The 14,176-nt window shown below is 37.5% G+C and overlaps 1 protein-coding gene across 1 annotated transcript; it reads right to left on the bottom strand.

The window, feature by feature from the left end:
• Window positions 1-5,393: 5,393 nt before the first annotated feature.
• On the bottom strand, window positions 5,394-7,244 carry LOC116167380 (cytochrome P450 9e2-like). Its single transcript, XM_031482732.1, has 6 exons — window positions 7,006-7,244; window positions 6,794-6,957; window positions 6,420-6,748; window positions 5,970-6,366; window positions 5,650-5,916; window positions 5,394-5,600 (listed from the first exon to the last, which is right to left on the bottom strand). Exons 1-6 carry the CDS (start codon window positions 7,206-7,208, stop codon window positions 5,428-5,430), a joined length of 1,533 nt encoding a protein of 510 aa, XP_031338592.1. The 5' UTR covers window positions 7,209-7,244; the 3' UTR covers window positions 5,394-5,427.
• Between the last annotated feature and the right edge of the window lie 6,932 nt (window positions 7,245-14,176).

Raw genomic sequence — 14,176 nt, 5'->3', positions numbered from 1 at the left:
CTGCACATTTTTAATTTCTCACTTCAAATACCTATATGTTTGGTGGAAAATATTTGTTATCCGCTACGGCGCTACTTCTATGTAAAAATAATTATACTCTTTCGTAGGCCGGGTGGTTTATTACTCCTAGGTCTGAGACATACTATCTATAAATAAATTTGATTGTTGTACGAAATGTAGCAAAAAAATTGCAAACATTCTGACGGAAAGACCAACCTTAATTACATACCTATACCTATGTGCAAATTACGCACATTAATTCTGAAGAACAAAAATATACTGTTTACTTTTAATAAAAACTTGTTAATTTGAGGGTTCAAAATTGTGCTAACCAACAATCAATTTCGAATAATTTCAATGCTACTTTGTTTTGAGGTACAACAATTTTATCTTTGCACGGAATTGTCTCACATTTGTGTCCCATGTAATAATTGCCTTGGACGCAACTGAAGCGAGCGAAAGGTTTCCGACACATAATCACAGTTAAAAGATAAGAAAATTTCCTTGCATTTTTAGCACCTCCCATAAATGCATTTGTCTCACAAGTTTCTCTGTCTATATAAAAGTTCGGTAATTTGCCGTAATGTGACGCTAAGATACAGACTTAAATATTTGCAAAACAGTGCCTCCGTTCTCCCCATAAAATTACAAAAACGGACTGTCTTTTTAATGATCTTTTTGTATATACTAATAAATAAAGAGCTAATGTATGCCTCTCTAATAGTAAAATTTTCATTTTTTGCTTTTTTAAGAAGAAATTGATTTTTAAAAATCACTAAAATGTCGCAACTTTAACGCCATATATTTTGTTTTTTTCGATTGTTTTTAAAAAAAGTGGCATTAGAGAAGCACGGCGGCATTCTTTCTGAATCGATATCACTCATCACATCAGTAAAATACCTTTGTCATACTTTAAATTTATAGGGACAACGTAGAGATGTTTAGGCATTTAATATGCGGAGTCCTGATTCCTCTTAAATCAAAACCTTCCACCGCTAAAGAAATATGCTGTTCATTATCAACTTCCTTTTTCAAAAACTCCATAAGATTTTTAAGTCGATTTTCTATAGTGGAAACACCATCTGAATGTACAGAAGCACCTACATCGGGTATACGCTGCCAAACTCTTAATAGTTCTGACGGTAAACACGACTCTACTAAGGGAAACAACATTGCAGCATATTTATCGGACTTTATACCAAGAGTTTCTAACGCGCGTAATTGAGCTTCTAGATTATCGTACAACAAAGAAAGATCTACTTTATTGTCCGAAGAAGTATTATTGATCACTAATTTTAGCAACTCCCGCACGTATACTTCTATCTGCAAATCGTCCCGCCCGAATCTCGAAATTAAACAGTCCACTATTTTAGCATAATTGTCCCCAGTAGCAGGAAAACTATCAACTAATTGCCTTGCCCTGCTACCCACCAAAGTACTTTGCACCAGATATTCCACTTTGTCATTTAAATGTATATCCGGATCGTTGTGGACCTTTTGAAACTGGGACCAGAAGGGCAACCAATTTCTAATACTCCCGTCAAACTTCTTAAGCTCTAGAGTAGGTAACTTAAATTTGCGCCTACCTGATCTGCCTCCTACATTACTTTCCGAGGCTACGGAGTTTACCTCTTCATCTAGTTCGCCTCGCGGCTTCTGTAACAAATCCTCGGCTTGTGCGTTCAAGTCAGTGAATTTCCTAATGTAAACTTCACTACCATCCATCTCTGCCAACAATTCTGCTTCACTTCCATCACTTTCCAATAGGGACTGGTATATATCGCTGTCAATTCTTCTTAAATCATCATATTTCTGTTTCAAAATACCCAGCGATACAGAGATTAAACGTGCCTTTCCTTCCGGCGCCGATAGAAAGTCTTCTAATTCTTTCGCCGATTTAGTGAAGGTGGTACGAAGTACTCTACGATGCCTTTTGGATTGATCCATGATTGTCAATGTATACCTGAACAAACTGTATACATTTTTTACCGCAGACAACAATCGAAAACAATTATTCCAGGGGAAAAAGCCTGTCCTGTCACGGTCGCCAAATGTTCAGTGATTAACGCAAAACTATCCGGGTTCGGTTGTAGAATAAAAGTCTAAAACCCTTAAAATTCTTCTATTCTAATTTATACAGACCTTTATAAAAATAATCGTTTCTGTCACGTCAAAAACTTTATTTATCAATGCCATCTCATATCTAATCAAATATTAATTAATTCTAGTATTATGCTGGAGGTGGTAATCTTAACGCCAGCTTGTGTGGAAACTATAAAATATCGAAGGGCAGTGTGTTTGTCGCCATTTCAGATAATCAACTGCAAGGAGTCATACTCAACCACCAAGCCTCAACCACGTCCCGAAAATTCTTACAAATTATAGTATTTTACATTATTAGCCAGGTAAGTGAGTTTTTTACTGGCGATAGGAGAAGTTGACTGGCGAGCCGTCAGGGAAATCTCTGCACACTAGTGAGGAAATCACGAGGAAGTCATGATGAAATCACTAGAAATCGGAGGAAATCAAGGGACATCACGGGAAATCACGGGAAATCATTGGAAATCAAGGAAATGTAGAAGGAAATCAAAGAGTATTCAAGGGAAATCATTTACAAATGCTGATGCTCATGCGCAGTTGCGTTACTCAAAATGCTGTGTGAACGTTTTTTAGTTTACGCTAAAAATAAGTGATTGTATGTTTAGTTTAGGTACATCCGAGTTTACATCTGAATTTATACGGTAAGAAGTTTTTGTGAATCGTGTTACAACTTGCCTTTCATTCCTTTTGGTTTTTAACGGTTTATATTAAAATATGTAGAGTTGCTTTTTGCGAAAATAAAAGTATGTAATAAACATGTGGCGCCCGTGACTTTATTGGCGCCGATCCTGGCGCCGATATTTTCGCAATTAGTCCAGGTTAAATAGCTTTAAAATAATTTATTTTCAAAAAAATTAGTTACCGGGCGAAACCGGGTTTTTCAGGCAGGTGAAATGAATAGAAATTGGGAAAAAATAATTAAAACAGCTGAATTTTTCCGTGGGTGAAATCAGGGGGGTTGAAAGGGGTGGAAAGTGGTGTTTTGCAAATTGTGGCAAAACTATTAATTTTAGACGAAAATGTTAAATGTAAAAGTAATATAAATTACAAAAATGAGCAACTTTTGTATCTACACCATTTTCACATAACCTCCAATTTTCCTAGAAAAACCGGAAAAACTGTTTTTTTTCGTTTTTTATTCTTATTTTTGCAAAAAAATGTCGTAGGGGTATGAAATTTGTGAGAAACATAGCTTGTTTTCTAATAAAAAAAGATAATAAATTAAAAATTAATTAAAATAAAAATTTCGGGCCTGTAAAGTTGAACCGTTTCCAAGATCTCACGATTTCTGAAAAAAACCACCTATTTTTCAAGGGTAAAATAAAAAAATCTATTTTTTTTCATCATACAGAGGTGCGCGGGGTAGCAAAATTTTCGTAACGACTTACATTTTAATAATCAAAAATAAAAAATATTATTCCAATAGAAAAATTTCAAGAAAAGCGGCAAAAACTGGGGGACCAGTTTTAAGATATACCTACCGTTTTTGACAATAGGTAAATAGCTTTTTTTATTTCCCAGTGCCCAACTGCCTTAATTAAACATCTTTATTGCTTCTTTTTTCTGCATTTTTACCGCAATAAAAGTAATTTGAAGTAAAATCGAATTCTTTTGCTTCCTGAACAATATGTTTTTGTTCACTAACTTTTCTTCCTGCCTGTTTTACAGCTGATGGGATTAAGCTGGGCCTGTTGATCGTTAATTTACAGGAATTATGAATAAAATCCTCATAAAGTTTATTCCAGGTTTTACATCTCAAATCATTTGCTTTGGCCGGTAAAACTAACGTTCTTATTGCAGATTTTGCAAGTTTAGCAACAGGCCCAACGCAATTGCACCAGCTATAAAACAGGCAGGAAGAAGAGTCAGTGAACAAAAAGAAATTGTTGAGGGATCAAGATAATCCGATTTTATTTCAAATTGCTTTTATTGAGGTAAAAATGCAGAAAAAAGAAATAATAAAAATGTTTTAACTAAAACAGTTGAGCATAAGATACGAAAAGAGAATATTTAAGCAAACATTAAAGAAGCAAGAAGAAAGATTTCGAAAAAATCTTTATTAACATCCAACATGTTGATTTATAATGTCAAAAACCGTGTATGTCTTAATACTGTTTTTCCAGTTTTTGGCGATTTTCTCGAATTTTTGCTATAGGAATAATATTTTTTAAATTTTGTTTATTAAAATATAAGTCTTCCCGAAAATTTTGCTACCCCGTGTACCTCTGTACGATGAAAAAAAATAGATTTTTCATCCCTTTGAAAAAGAGGTGGTTTTTTTCAGAAATCGTGAGATCTTGGAAACGGTTCGACTTTACGGGCCCAAAAAATTATCTTCTTTTTTATCATAAAACAAGCTATGTTTCCTCCAAATTTCAAACCCCTACGACATTTTGTCGCAAAAATAAAAATAAACAACGAAAAAAACAGTTTTTCCGGTAGTAAAGTAGTCCAGATACAAAAACAAAAGTTGCTCATTTTTTTAATCTCTATAACTTTTACACTTAACATTTTCGTCTAAAATTAATAGTTTTGCCACAATTTGCAAAACACCACTTTCCACCCCTTTCAACCCCTGTGATTTCACCCCTGGAAAAATTCAGCTGTTTTAATTATTTTTCCCAATTTCTATTCATTTCACCTGCCTGAAAAACGCGGTTTCGCCCGGTAACTAATTTGTTTTGTAAAAAAATATTATATAGCCTGGACTAAATACCAAGTACCTATATAATGCTTATAATATAATGCATACATGATGAGATTAGGTCGGGGTATGTCCCCTGAAAGGGTCCAAGTTGTCAGGATTTTCTAAATCATATTCCGGAAGAATGATTGCCGTGCTATTTTAAGTATTATACTTATATGCTTATACAGGGTGTTTTTTTAAGGATGGGCCATATACGACAATGTCTCAAATCTTGGCCTTGCGCTTAGTTATTTCACTGACAGTCCTCGATCTCGATTTTTGTTATAATTTTTTTCTTATCAGTTTGAATACATGTTCCGTTTATATTTAAAGTTTATATATCATTCATCTGTCGGCTCAACAACTTTTTTCAAATATATCTTAGAGAAATTTTTGGAGGTAATCAGAGGAAATCGGGGTAATCCCAAAGTAATCATGGGAAATCTCGAAGTAATCACAGGAACTCCCAAGGTAATCATTGGAAATCCACAGGAAATCTGAGGAAATCAAGGCAAAAGTGGTAATCTCTGTACAAATTATGAGTTGCGAATTACCCCTCGGTCTGTTAATCAACGTTTACAACTGAGTAACCAAATAAAAATGTTTTTATTAATCTACTTATCATCGCAAAAAGATGACACTTAATTTAATATTCGAGGTTTAAGCGAAACCCACACGCCCTCCTTTGGAAGGTTGTTGAAGTTCGTTTTGTCGGGTTTCAACGGGACGGCAGTTTTCGCATCTCGAACGATTTCGAAATGTTGCAAGATTTGCAATATTATCAGCTTGATTTCCAGTAAGGCGAAGCGTGAACCTGAGGGATAATTGGAGTGAGATCATATGCGCAATTGGGTGACACTTACCAATGCAAATTCGCGGACCTGACCCGAAGGGAAGGTAAGTGAATGGTTTGATGTTGTGCTTGTTGTCATCGTTAAATCGTTCGGGATCGAACTTCATGGGATTAGGAAAGTATTGCTCGTCGTGGTGGATGGAGCTGACCGGCACCCAAACTGTGGTGCCCTTTTCTAGATGTAGTGGTTCTTCGGATGGGTCGTCAGGCTGAATCGTGTACGGTTTCACAGACTTTCGATCTATGAAAGGTACAGGGGCGTGCAACCTCAGCGATTCTGTAACCAATCGATTAAGTGCAAACGAATTTTACCCCTAAACCGCGTCGTACCCGAGACAACTCTGTCCAGATACTTCATCGACATGACCGCTTCGTATGTAATTTTACCAGAGTTCTCCTCCAGAGTTGTGGAAATCTCCTCGTATAACTTAGTTTGGATCTCAGGGTTAAGGGCGAGCTCGTACGCGAGGAAAGTCATTGCGGTTGAAGTCACTTCGAACCCAGCCAGGAAGAATATAAGTGCTTGAGCTGTGATGTCATCATCTGATATGCTATTCTTCTTGTGTGTTTGTTGGCCGTCTTGCTCCCGGTTTCTTTGCGCCTCCATGAGCAGTTGAATCATATCCGCCCGAATAATGTTTTTTTGGGTCCTAATCGCTAGGGTTTCGCGTATTAAACTCTTGAAGAACTCTTCCAATTTCGTGTTCAAAATTCTAATTCTCAGCAACTAAGAAAGTAATGTAAATTCGCCACCCAAAATACTATATAACTAAGATTTACCTTACTAAAAAAAGGACTGATCGTATAACTAAAGAACCGTAAACTTCTAAGTCCAGAGAAGTTTGTTAAAGCTTTTCCCATTACGTAAAACTCATTATTTTTATGCGTGAGGGAGTCGCACGTTACCCCAAATGCGGAGGTACCAATGACATCATTTGCAAATCTTGTAAACGCATCTTTGAGGTCCACCGAAACGTTGCCTTTGGATTGTTTGTAGTAGTTCACAAACTGATCAGAACATTGGCGCATTAAGGTGAATACGGCTCTCATTTTGCTGGCGGTGAAGGTGGGACTAAGAGTTGCTCGCATGTCGTGCCATCCTTCATCGTCTGTTAAAAAAAGTTAGTGGAATTTCAGCAAAAGTAAGAGCTTACGTAGCATGTTGAACAAGTTTTTGGAAAACAACGGTTCCGCATCTAGAGGTATCACTCTGGTGTGCTCTGGGAATACGTCGAAATCCTTTATGGTTACCTGTTTAACCAACTCAGGATCGCGTATTAACAGAACCGGGATTCTAAACTGGTACATGCCAGAGTAGCTAAAGGTTGAACTTGAAACCTCAGTAAAGACCTATTGAACTACTCACCGGCTCTTCGGGAACTCCTTATAGCACTCTTCAACAATCGTTTCGAATGACTTGATTCGAAAGACATTACTGGCAAAGTTTCCCAAAAAGTAGATCGGTTTTGAGTACGGGATCCCCTTATTCTTCCAATAACTGAATCTCTTAGAGACGTTAAGGTAAAAAAGAAGTGCCGCGAGCGACAAACTGACAACAATTAGCCACATTGCTAATAAATCTAATAACGAATTGCATAGCCATTAATGGTGAGCTCGGTTTATATAGTAAATAGATGTAAATATCCAAGTCACGTAGTGAATAAGCAAAATATTATTATCAAAAAAAGTCGAGTGATGATAAGCTGTTTTACAAACTGCATGTAATCACTATGCAAGTTCAAACTTGTGCCATAATGTTCAGATAAGAACCGTCGGAATCCAGCTCATTTGCCCTGTGTGTTTTGGTTCTTCCGGGGTCTCGAATTACGAATTGAGCGCTCCTCCCTAGAGTTCAATCAGACCAAAGAGTTCATTCCGCCGCTTTCTTGAAAACCTTTTACGGAAGGGGAACAGGCATTGGGGGTGGATTTTCACCGGTGTACTGGTAATAGGTCATTCTAGAATATACTTCACCCCGTTAACCCCTAATTTTGAATGAGAGTATACGAAGATAAAAAGAACCTTATCGCTTGCTGAATGCGACATAGTTATGGGTTCATGAATGTCAATGGCATATTGGGTAACGATTACTATACAATTTATATAGAAAACTGCGAATCAAATCAGTACATTAGTCGTATTTTTTATAAACAAACAATTTTAACCCCCGACAACAATAAAACTTAGAAGGGAACGTAAACGGGAACAAACTGAGTGCAAAAAGTTAGTTTGGAGAACATTCAATAGATGGCGCATAGTTAGCGGGCGTGTTAAAGTTACTAAATCTAGTGACTTTTGTGCGTGGTCGCCATTATGACAGTTTGAATTTTGAATTATGATTGACGGCTTATTGTGCTTTAAGTATAATTACTATTCATTATTACAATGAATTATGCATATACAAGTCGAGAACGTAAATGTTGTGTGACAAATTGTGAAGACGTTTCCCAAAAATGGAGCCCGAAGTTTTTAAGAATTGGTTTAGAATATATTGTGGAAGAAATTTACACAAAACTTTTTGGTTTGTGAACGTCCTTTTTCTGGCTGCGCTTTAGAACCTGGAACACGAAGAGATTTAAAGCGTGTGGCAGTTCGCACATTATATTTAGCAGGTAGCACTAATTGAATTGTAATAAATTGCTACATATTTTGTTTTTAGAACGATCTCGAGGGCATCATACAGTAGAGTTCCATGAAGTTGATCTTGTATCTTGTATAATCATATTAAATTAAATATAACTCCTTGATTGGATTAATTGGAGTTGTTACTTATAAAACAAGTGCTCTGTACTCTTTGAAGGCCCTGGCTGGTGAGGTGCATCCGCATTAAACTGAATTTATTTGGATCTCTAACAAACAAAATTGGATTTCACTGGCTGGATTCATTTACCTTTTAGGTTTCAGCTAGTCAAATCCAATATTGTTACAGATCCGGAGAAATTCAGTATCATGCGGACGTAGCTTACATTTTAATATTTAAATTTGGCGCCATTCACGCAAAAGCTGCTGAGAACATACACGAGATGGCGCGTCATTTTTACATTACATTACAGTTTCCATTCTAAGTTTGTTGTTCTATGAATTTTACTATATTTATGTAAGATAAACAACAATCATACTTATAAAAGATTAGTATCAAGTTAACTCGAATTTGTAGAATAAATTGATCTTAGCCAATCTCCGAAATTGTAAGCTGAAGCTTTGTTGTTGTATGTCGCGGTTCCTTTTATTACAGATCGTCGAGCTTAGAAACACTCTGGAACGAGAAGACGCCGATTTCGTTTACTCAGTTTACTCTATGAGGAATAACCTATACAAATATTGCGTTCGGCCTAATGCGCCATAATGGCACCGTTCTGTTACACTGCTACTATTCTGACTATGTGTTGAAACGGGAATTAGTAATCTGAAGTTAATAATCGCGGTTAGAAATGCAATTTGATTCCGCATGTAAATAGAATAGGATCATAAATACTGCTTTACGTACGTATATTCAGAATGAGGTAATTATAAATGAGTCTGTAGTGTGGTCACTATTCAGCGTTTAGAATAGAATTAAATAACACTAATAACATTTTTTATATTTGATTAAAATGACATATTGAAATTATCACCATGTAAACTAAAAACAAACGTTCCAGATCCACCCATGGATCGCCACCTTAGACCATATAGTACATGGACTGCTAATTGTAACTAAAATATGGTCAAGGACATCGCCTGGGTATGTGAGTTTCAGGGTAAACGAGTCTGATCGAAGTTGTCCGATTAGACACGATTTGAAACTGTCAACCTATAAATTAACAAACGTCAATTGATTAATCGCCTAGATATCCCAAAAAAAGCAAACTTATTCTTATTTGTGGACGTATAGCAAATAATGAAGAGCATTTAAAGCTTCCCGTACTACGCGGTTACTATAAAGCTGCTCTTTAAGCGATCGTATTGGTGTTTACACGACTTTAGTTTACCCTGAGATTCACATACCCACATAGATATATAAATACATAGATACAGCCATACCCCAACATAGTTCAAAAGGACGTACCATCTATTACCATCACTTTCGGCACATTAATTACGTATAGCGCTATCCTTTATAGAGGTACCCTGAGCATGGAAGACAAGATTCGCATTATTTATTATAACTGTCAATCAAATTGTTAGCACAAATCACACAGAAAATTATCAGATTTGAGACTTTACAACATAAATAAACCGCCTTTTTATTTATTTAAATCGCATAGCAGCAAGAAATGTTACATTTAAAATGGAAGATGTTACTTATAAAGCTGGCAAATGAAGAATTTGAAAAAATTACAGCTGACAACTGGAAGAAAGTGTGTGAACATGTGGAAAGTGATTAATTTAAAAGAGAAGTTATATTTGGTTGATGTTGCTGAACTTTATAATACCTAAGTGTTAATAATGACAGTGATGATTCGAATTTGTCAATTTCATCTGACGATGATTCGGATTGTGAGCTTTTACAAACGTAATGAATGTTCACTAAATGAGTATTATCACCAATTGGATATCATTGTTAAGGTGTTGTATTTATTTTAAATAAATGTACACGTGTAGCTTACTTACTACAATTAGCACTATAATTTCAAAAAGAAACCCCACCGAATGGACATATGCCGAAAGGTAGGCAAGACGCGTAGCGACCAAAATTTGATATTGCACGCACACACAGTCTAAAAACTCGTTTTCCTAAGAATATTGGACGGATCCTTCTTTGTGATCATGATATAAACGCACTGCATCAACATCATATAGGCCAAAATAATAATTGGAAACGAATTCACTTCCTGTCGCAACAATTTCCTTTACCATTACGCCTAAAACCATGCAATTAAAATTAAAATGTTGAACATAAACTTTACTTACTTACGGTTTTTTTGATATTCTGCAAGCCAGCAATGAATTCAATGCAGCACATCATGCCAAACAGGGTAAACATTATCCCAAATTTGAATGGCGTAGTTCGATGTAATAAAACTATTTCAGGAATAACAATTATGGACGCGTCTATCATTATGGCAAGCACTAATGTTATTCGTATTCAATTGATAACGCAATAATTACATAATATTTAGTGAAAAAACCGCCCATCATGTTTAGGGCGAATATTTTTAGTTAGATTGGATTTCGCGCTATCGTGAAATGTGTCAACTGTCACATGACTTATGGGACGCGCTAAGTTTGTTTTAAGCGTCCGATTCGCGTACGACATAGTGGTTAATGCAATAAAAAGAGATAGAACATGTTTCATCTTGGTTAGAAAGTAATGGAGAGATGTACAAATTTCTTTGATATGTTTTTTAAAAACCGAGGTACGTTTGTTAAGGATGGCTGTATCTAGGTATTTATATATCTATGCATACCCACGACTACAGTGCCCTCTATCCGTGACCACCCATTTTGTATTGAAAGCATAGGGATAATAGCAGTCCATGTACTATATGGTCTAAGATGCTAATGCACGATTTAACGTCACGTCAGCGATTTGTTCGTTGGTTTGATATTTCTTCCCGCTTTTGTGATCATTGGGGTATCTGCGAATCTCACCTTAGGTTTATCTGGCACTTCGAAGAAAACTATGCGGTGTCGGGTCAGAATGTGAGGAAGTTTGAGTGTAATCATTATTTCTCGCAAAAGTATGGTTTTAGTCGTTGATGGAAACATGTCTGGAGTTTGCCTTTAACTTCTATAGTAAAATATTTATCATTTCGATCTCGCACTTCATAGGGGCCTTCGTATGGTGCTTGTAATGGAGATCGTACGTAGTCTTTCCCTTACCAGTACGTGTGAGCAGCTAGACAACTCTCGAAACACAAAGATGTTGGATTGTCTGGCGTGGTTGGTCGCAGGAATGGGTTGCATTTCATTGAAATGTTTGCGTAATTGTACCACAAACTCTGATTGTACTGATTGAGAGCTCTGGTCGCAGGTTACGAAGCAAACTTGGTAAATTTATAGTTGTTCCATATATTAGTTCTGCCGACGTTGAATTGAAGTCCTCGCGGAAATGCCGTGCGTAATCCTAACAAGACAATCGGAAGTATCCGTGTCCAATTCTGCTGGTTGTGACATGTGATTGCGGTCTTCAAAGTCCTATGCCATCTCTCGATGAGACCGTTGGCTTGCGGGTTGTATGCAGTTGTGCGTTGTCGTTTAAATCCTATTAATTTACCGAGTTCAGAAAATAAGGCCGATTCAAATTGGCGACCTTGGTCGGTGACAACGGTAGTTGGTGTCCCGAATCGTGTTATCCAATTGTCAAATACGGCACGAGCTACTGTTTCTGCTCGGATGTCTGCAACGGGTACTGCCTCGACCCATCGCGTATATCGGTCGATTAACGTTACGCAGTATCGCTTATCTTCAGACGTTGGTAGTGGGCCTATTATGTCTAGATGGATGTGTTCAAATCTCCTGATATTTTCTGGAAATTTTCCAACTTGCGATTTTACGTGGCGTGTAATTTTTGCAATTTGGCAGTTGGGGCACGTTTTTGTCCAGTGATGGATGTCGCGTTTCATATTATGCCATACAAAATTTTTTGTTATAGTCTTTATGCCGGATCTTATACCTGGGTGAGCTAATTTGTGGACGCTTTCAAAAACTGTTCTTTGGAACTTCTTCGGTACGTACGGGCGTTGGTGTCCTGTTGAAACGTCACAGTAAATTGTTTTATTTGTTCCAAGTATCGAGATCCGTTTGAGTTGCAACGTTGTACTTCCTTGTAAAAGTTTTGTGAGCTGTTCATCCGTCGTTTGTGCATCTGCGAGCTCCTCATAATTAATGGTACTAGGAATTGATAATTGTTCCACTCGCGAAAGTGTGTCCGCTACCACGTTATCTTTACCCGAAATATGTTGGATATCTGTGGTGAATTGGAACACTAAATCGAGGTGTCTCTGTTGTCTTGGGGATGCCTTCTCCGGTTTTTGTCGGTAGGCATATGTGAGCGGCTTGTGATCCGTAAATAATGTGAACGGACGGCCTTCTATTATGGGTCGAAAGTGTTTAATGCTTGAATACGCTGCCAGTAATTCCCTGTCGTATGCGCTGTATCGACGTTGCGTGTCGGTAAGCTTTGCGGAAAAAAAACTGAGGGGCTGCCAATGGCCTCGTACTGCCTGCTGTACGACTGCACCAATCGCTATGTCCGATGCGTCTACCATTACTGCTAGTTTAGCTTCGGGTATTGGGTGAGCCAAAACTGTTGCTTCTGCTAGTTGTCGTTTGGTCTCTTCGAATGCTGTGCGACAGCTGGTGGACCATTCTATCTTAGTTTTGTCATTTTTTGTAGAACCTTTCAAAAGATCAGTGAGTGGTGCTTGTTTCGAGCAGCTTGCGGTAAAAACTTTCTATAAAAGTTCAGCATACCTAGGAATCTTCTTAGGTCCTTAACGGTTCGTGGTGGTTTATAATCTACGATGGCTTGTACACGTCCTTGTGCCGGTCCAATTCCATTCTCATTAACAGAATGCCCGAGAAATGTAACTTCGGGTTGCCCAAATACGCACTTTCCTGTGTTGATGACAAGGCCATACTGTTGAAGACGTTGGAAAACTTGTTCGATGTGTTTCAGATGTTCTACGTCGTTTGTAGAAGCGATTAAAATGTCGTCAATGTAAGAAAAACAAAAATCTAATCCGCGTAAAACCGAGTGTATAAACCGTTGAAATGTTTGTGCTGCATTTCGCAAACCGAATGTCATGCGAGTAAATTCAAACAACCCGAACGGTGTTGATATGGCGGTTTTGGGGACATCGCTTGGTTCAACTGGTATTTGATGATACGCTCTCACTAAATCCAGTGTGGAGAAGATCTTGCATCCATTCAGATTGTGTGTAAAATCACTTAGGAGTGGTATGGGGTACCTATCGGGGACTGTGACCGCATTTAGACCACGGTAATCTCCACAGGGTCTCCACTGGCCGTTAGTTTTCTTAACTAATTGAAGTGGACTGGCCCATTCGCTATCCGATGGCCGGCAAATTCCTTGGGACATCATGAACTCGAATTGATCCTTAGCGATTTTCAGTTTTTCCGTAGAAAGTCTTCTTGTTTTTGATGTTACTGGTGCACCTTTAGTTTCAATAACATGTGTAACGTTATGCTTCACAGTGTCGGGCGAAAATATTTTCTCCACTGTTATATCTTTGAACTTACGTAGTAATGTTACGATGCTGTGGTTGCCTATGTTATCTGAGATAGGAGTGAGAGACAATGGTGTATTGATTTTAGATATTTGTGCGAGTGAATGAATTGAACTTAACGGATCGATGATGCGTCGCCGTTTTACATCTACTATTAATCCATAATAATGTATAAAATCTGCACCAATTATGGGTTTCTTCACATCCGCGATAATAAATTTCCAGTTGAAATTTCGACGTAGACCTAGTTCTAGACGTATAGTACGTGTGCCATATGTGTGGATTGTTGAATGATTCGCTGCGTATAATGGCGAGCCGCGGTTGCACTCATTTTTTTCTTTGACATTGGCAGGTATTACGGAA

Source organism: Photinus pyralis, unplaced genomic scaffold (assembly GCF_008802855.1).
Source record: "Photinus pyralis isolate 1611_PpyrPB1 unplaced genomic scaffold, Ppyr1.3 Ppyr1.4_LG3b, whole genome shotgun sequence".
NCBI classification, from domain to species: Eukaryota; Metazoa; Arthropoda; class Insecta; order Coleoptera; family Lampyridae; genus Photinus; species Photinus pyralis.
Note: the sequence above shows the minus strand (reverse complement) of the source record. Positions and strands in the feature narration are given on the sequence as shown.

Bases quoted from the DNA above. Each gene is read 5' to 3' on its own strand.
- LOC116167380 (XM_031482732.1), bottom strand. From the start codon at position 7,208: ATGTGGCTAATTGTTGTCAGTTTGTCGCTCGCGGCACTTCTTTTTTAC. The intron at 6,958-7,005 runs GTGAGTAGTTCA...TTCAACCTTTAG, and splicing joins AAGGAGTTCCCGAAGAGCCG to CTACTCTGGCATGTACCAGT. The intron at 6,749-6,793 runs GTAAGCTCTTAC...TTTTTTTAACAG, and splicing joins AAACTTGTTCAACATGCTAC to ACGATGAAGGATGGCACGAC.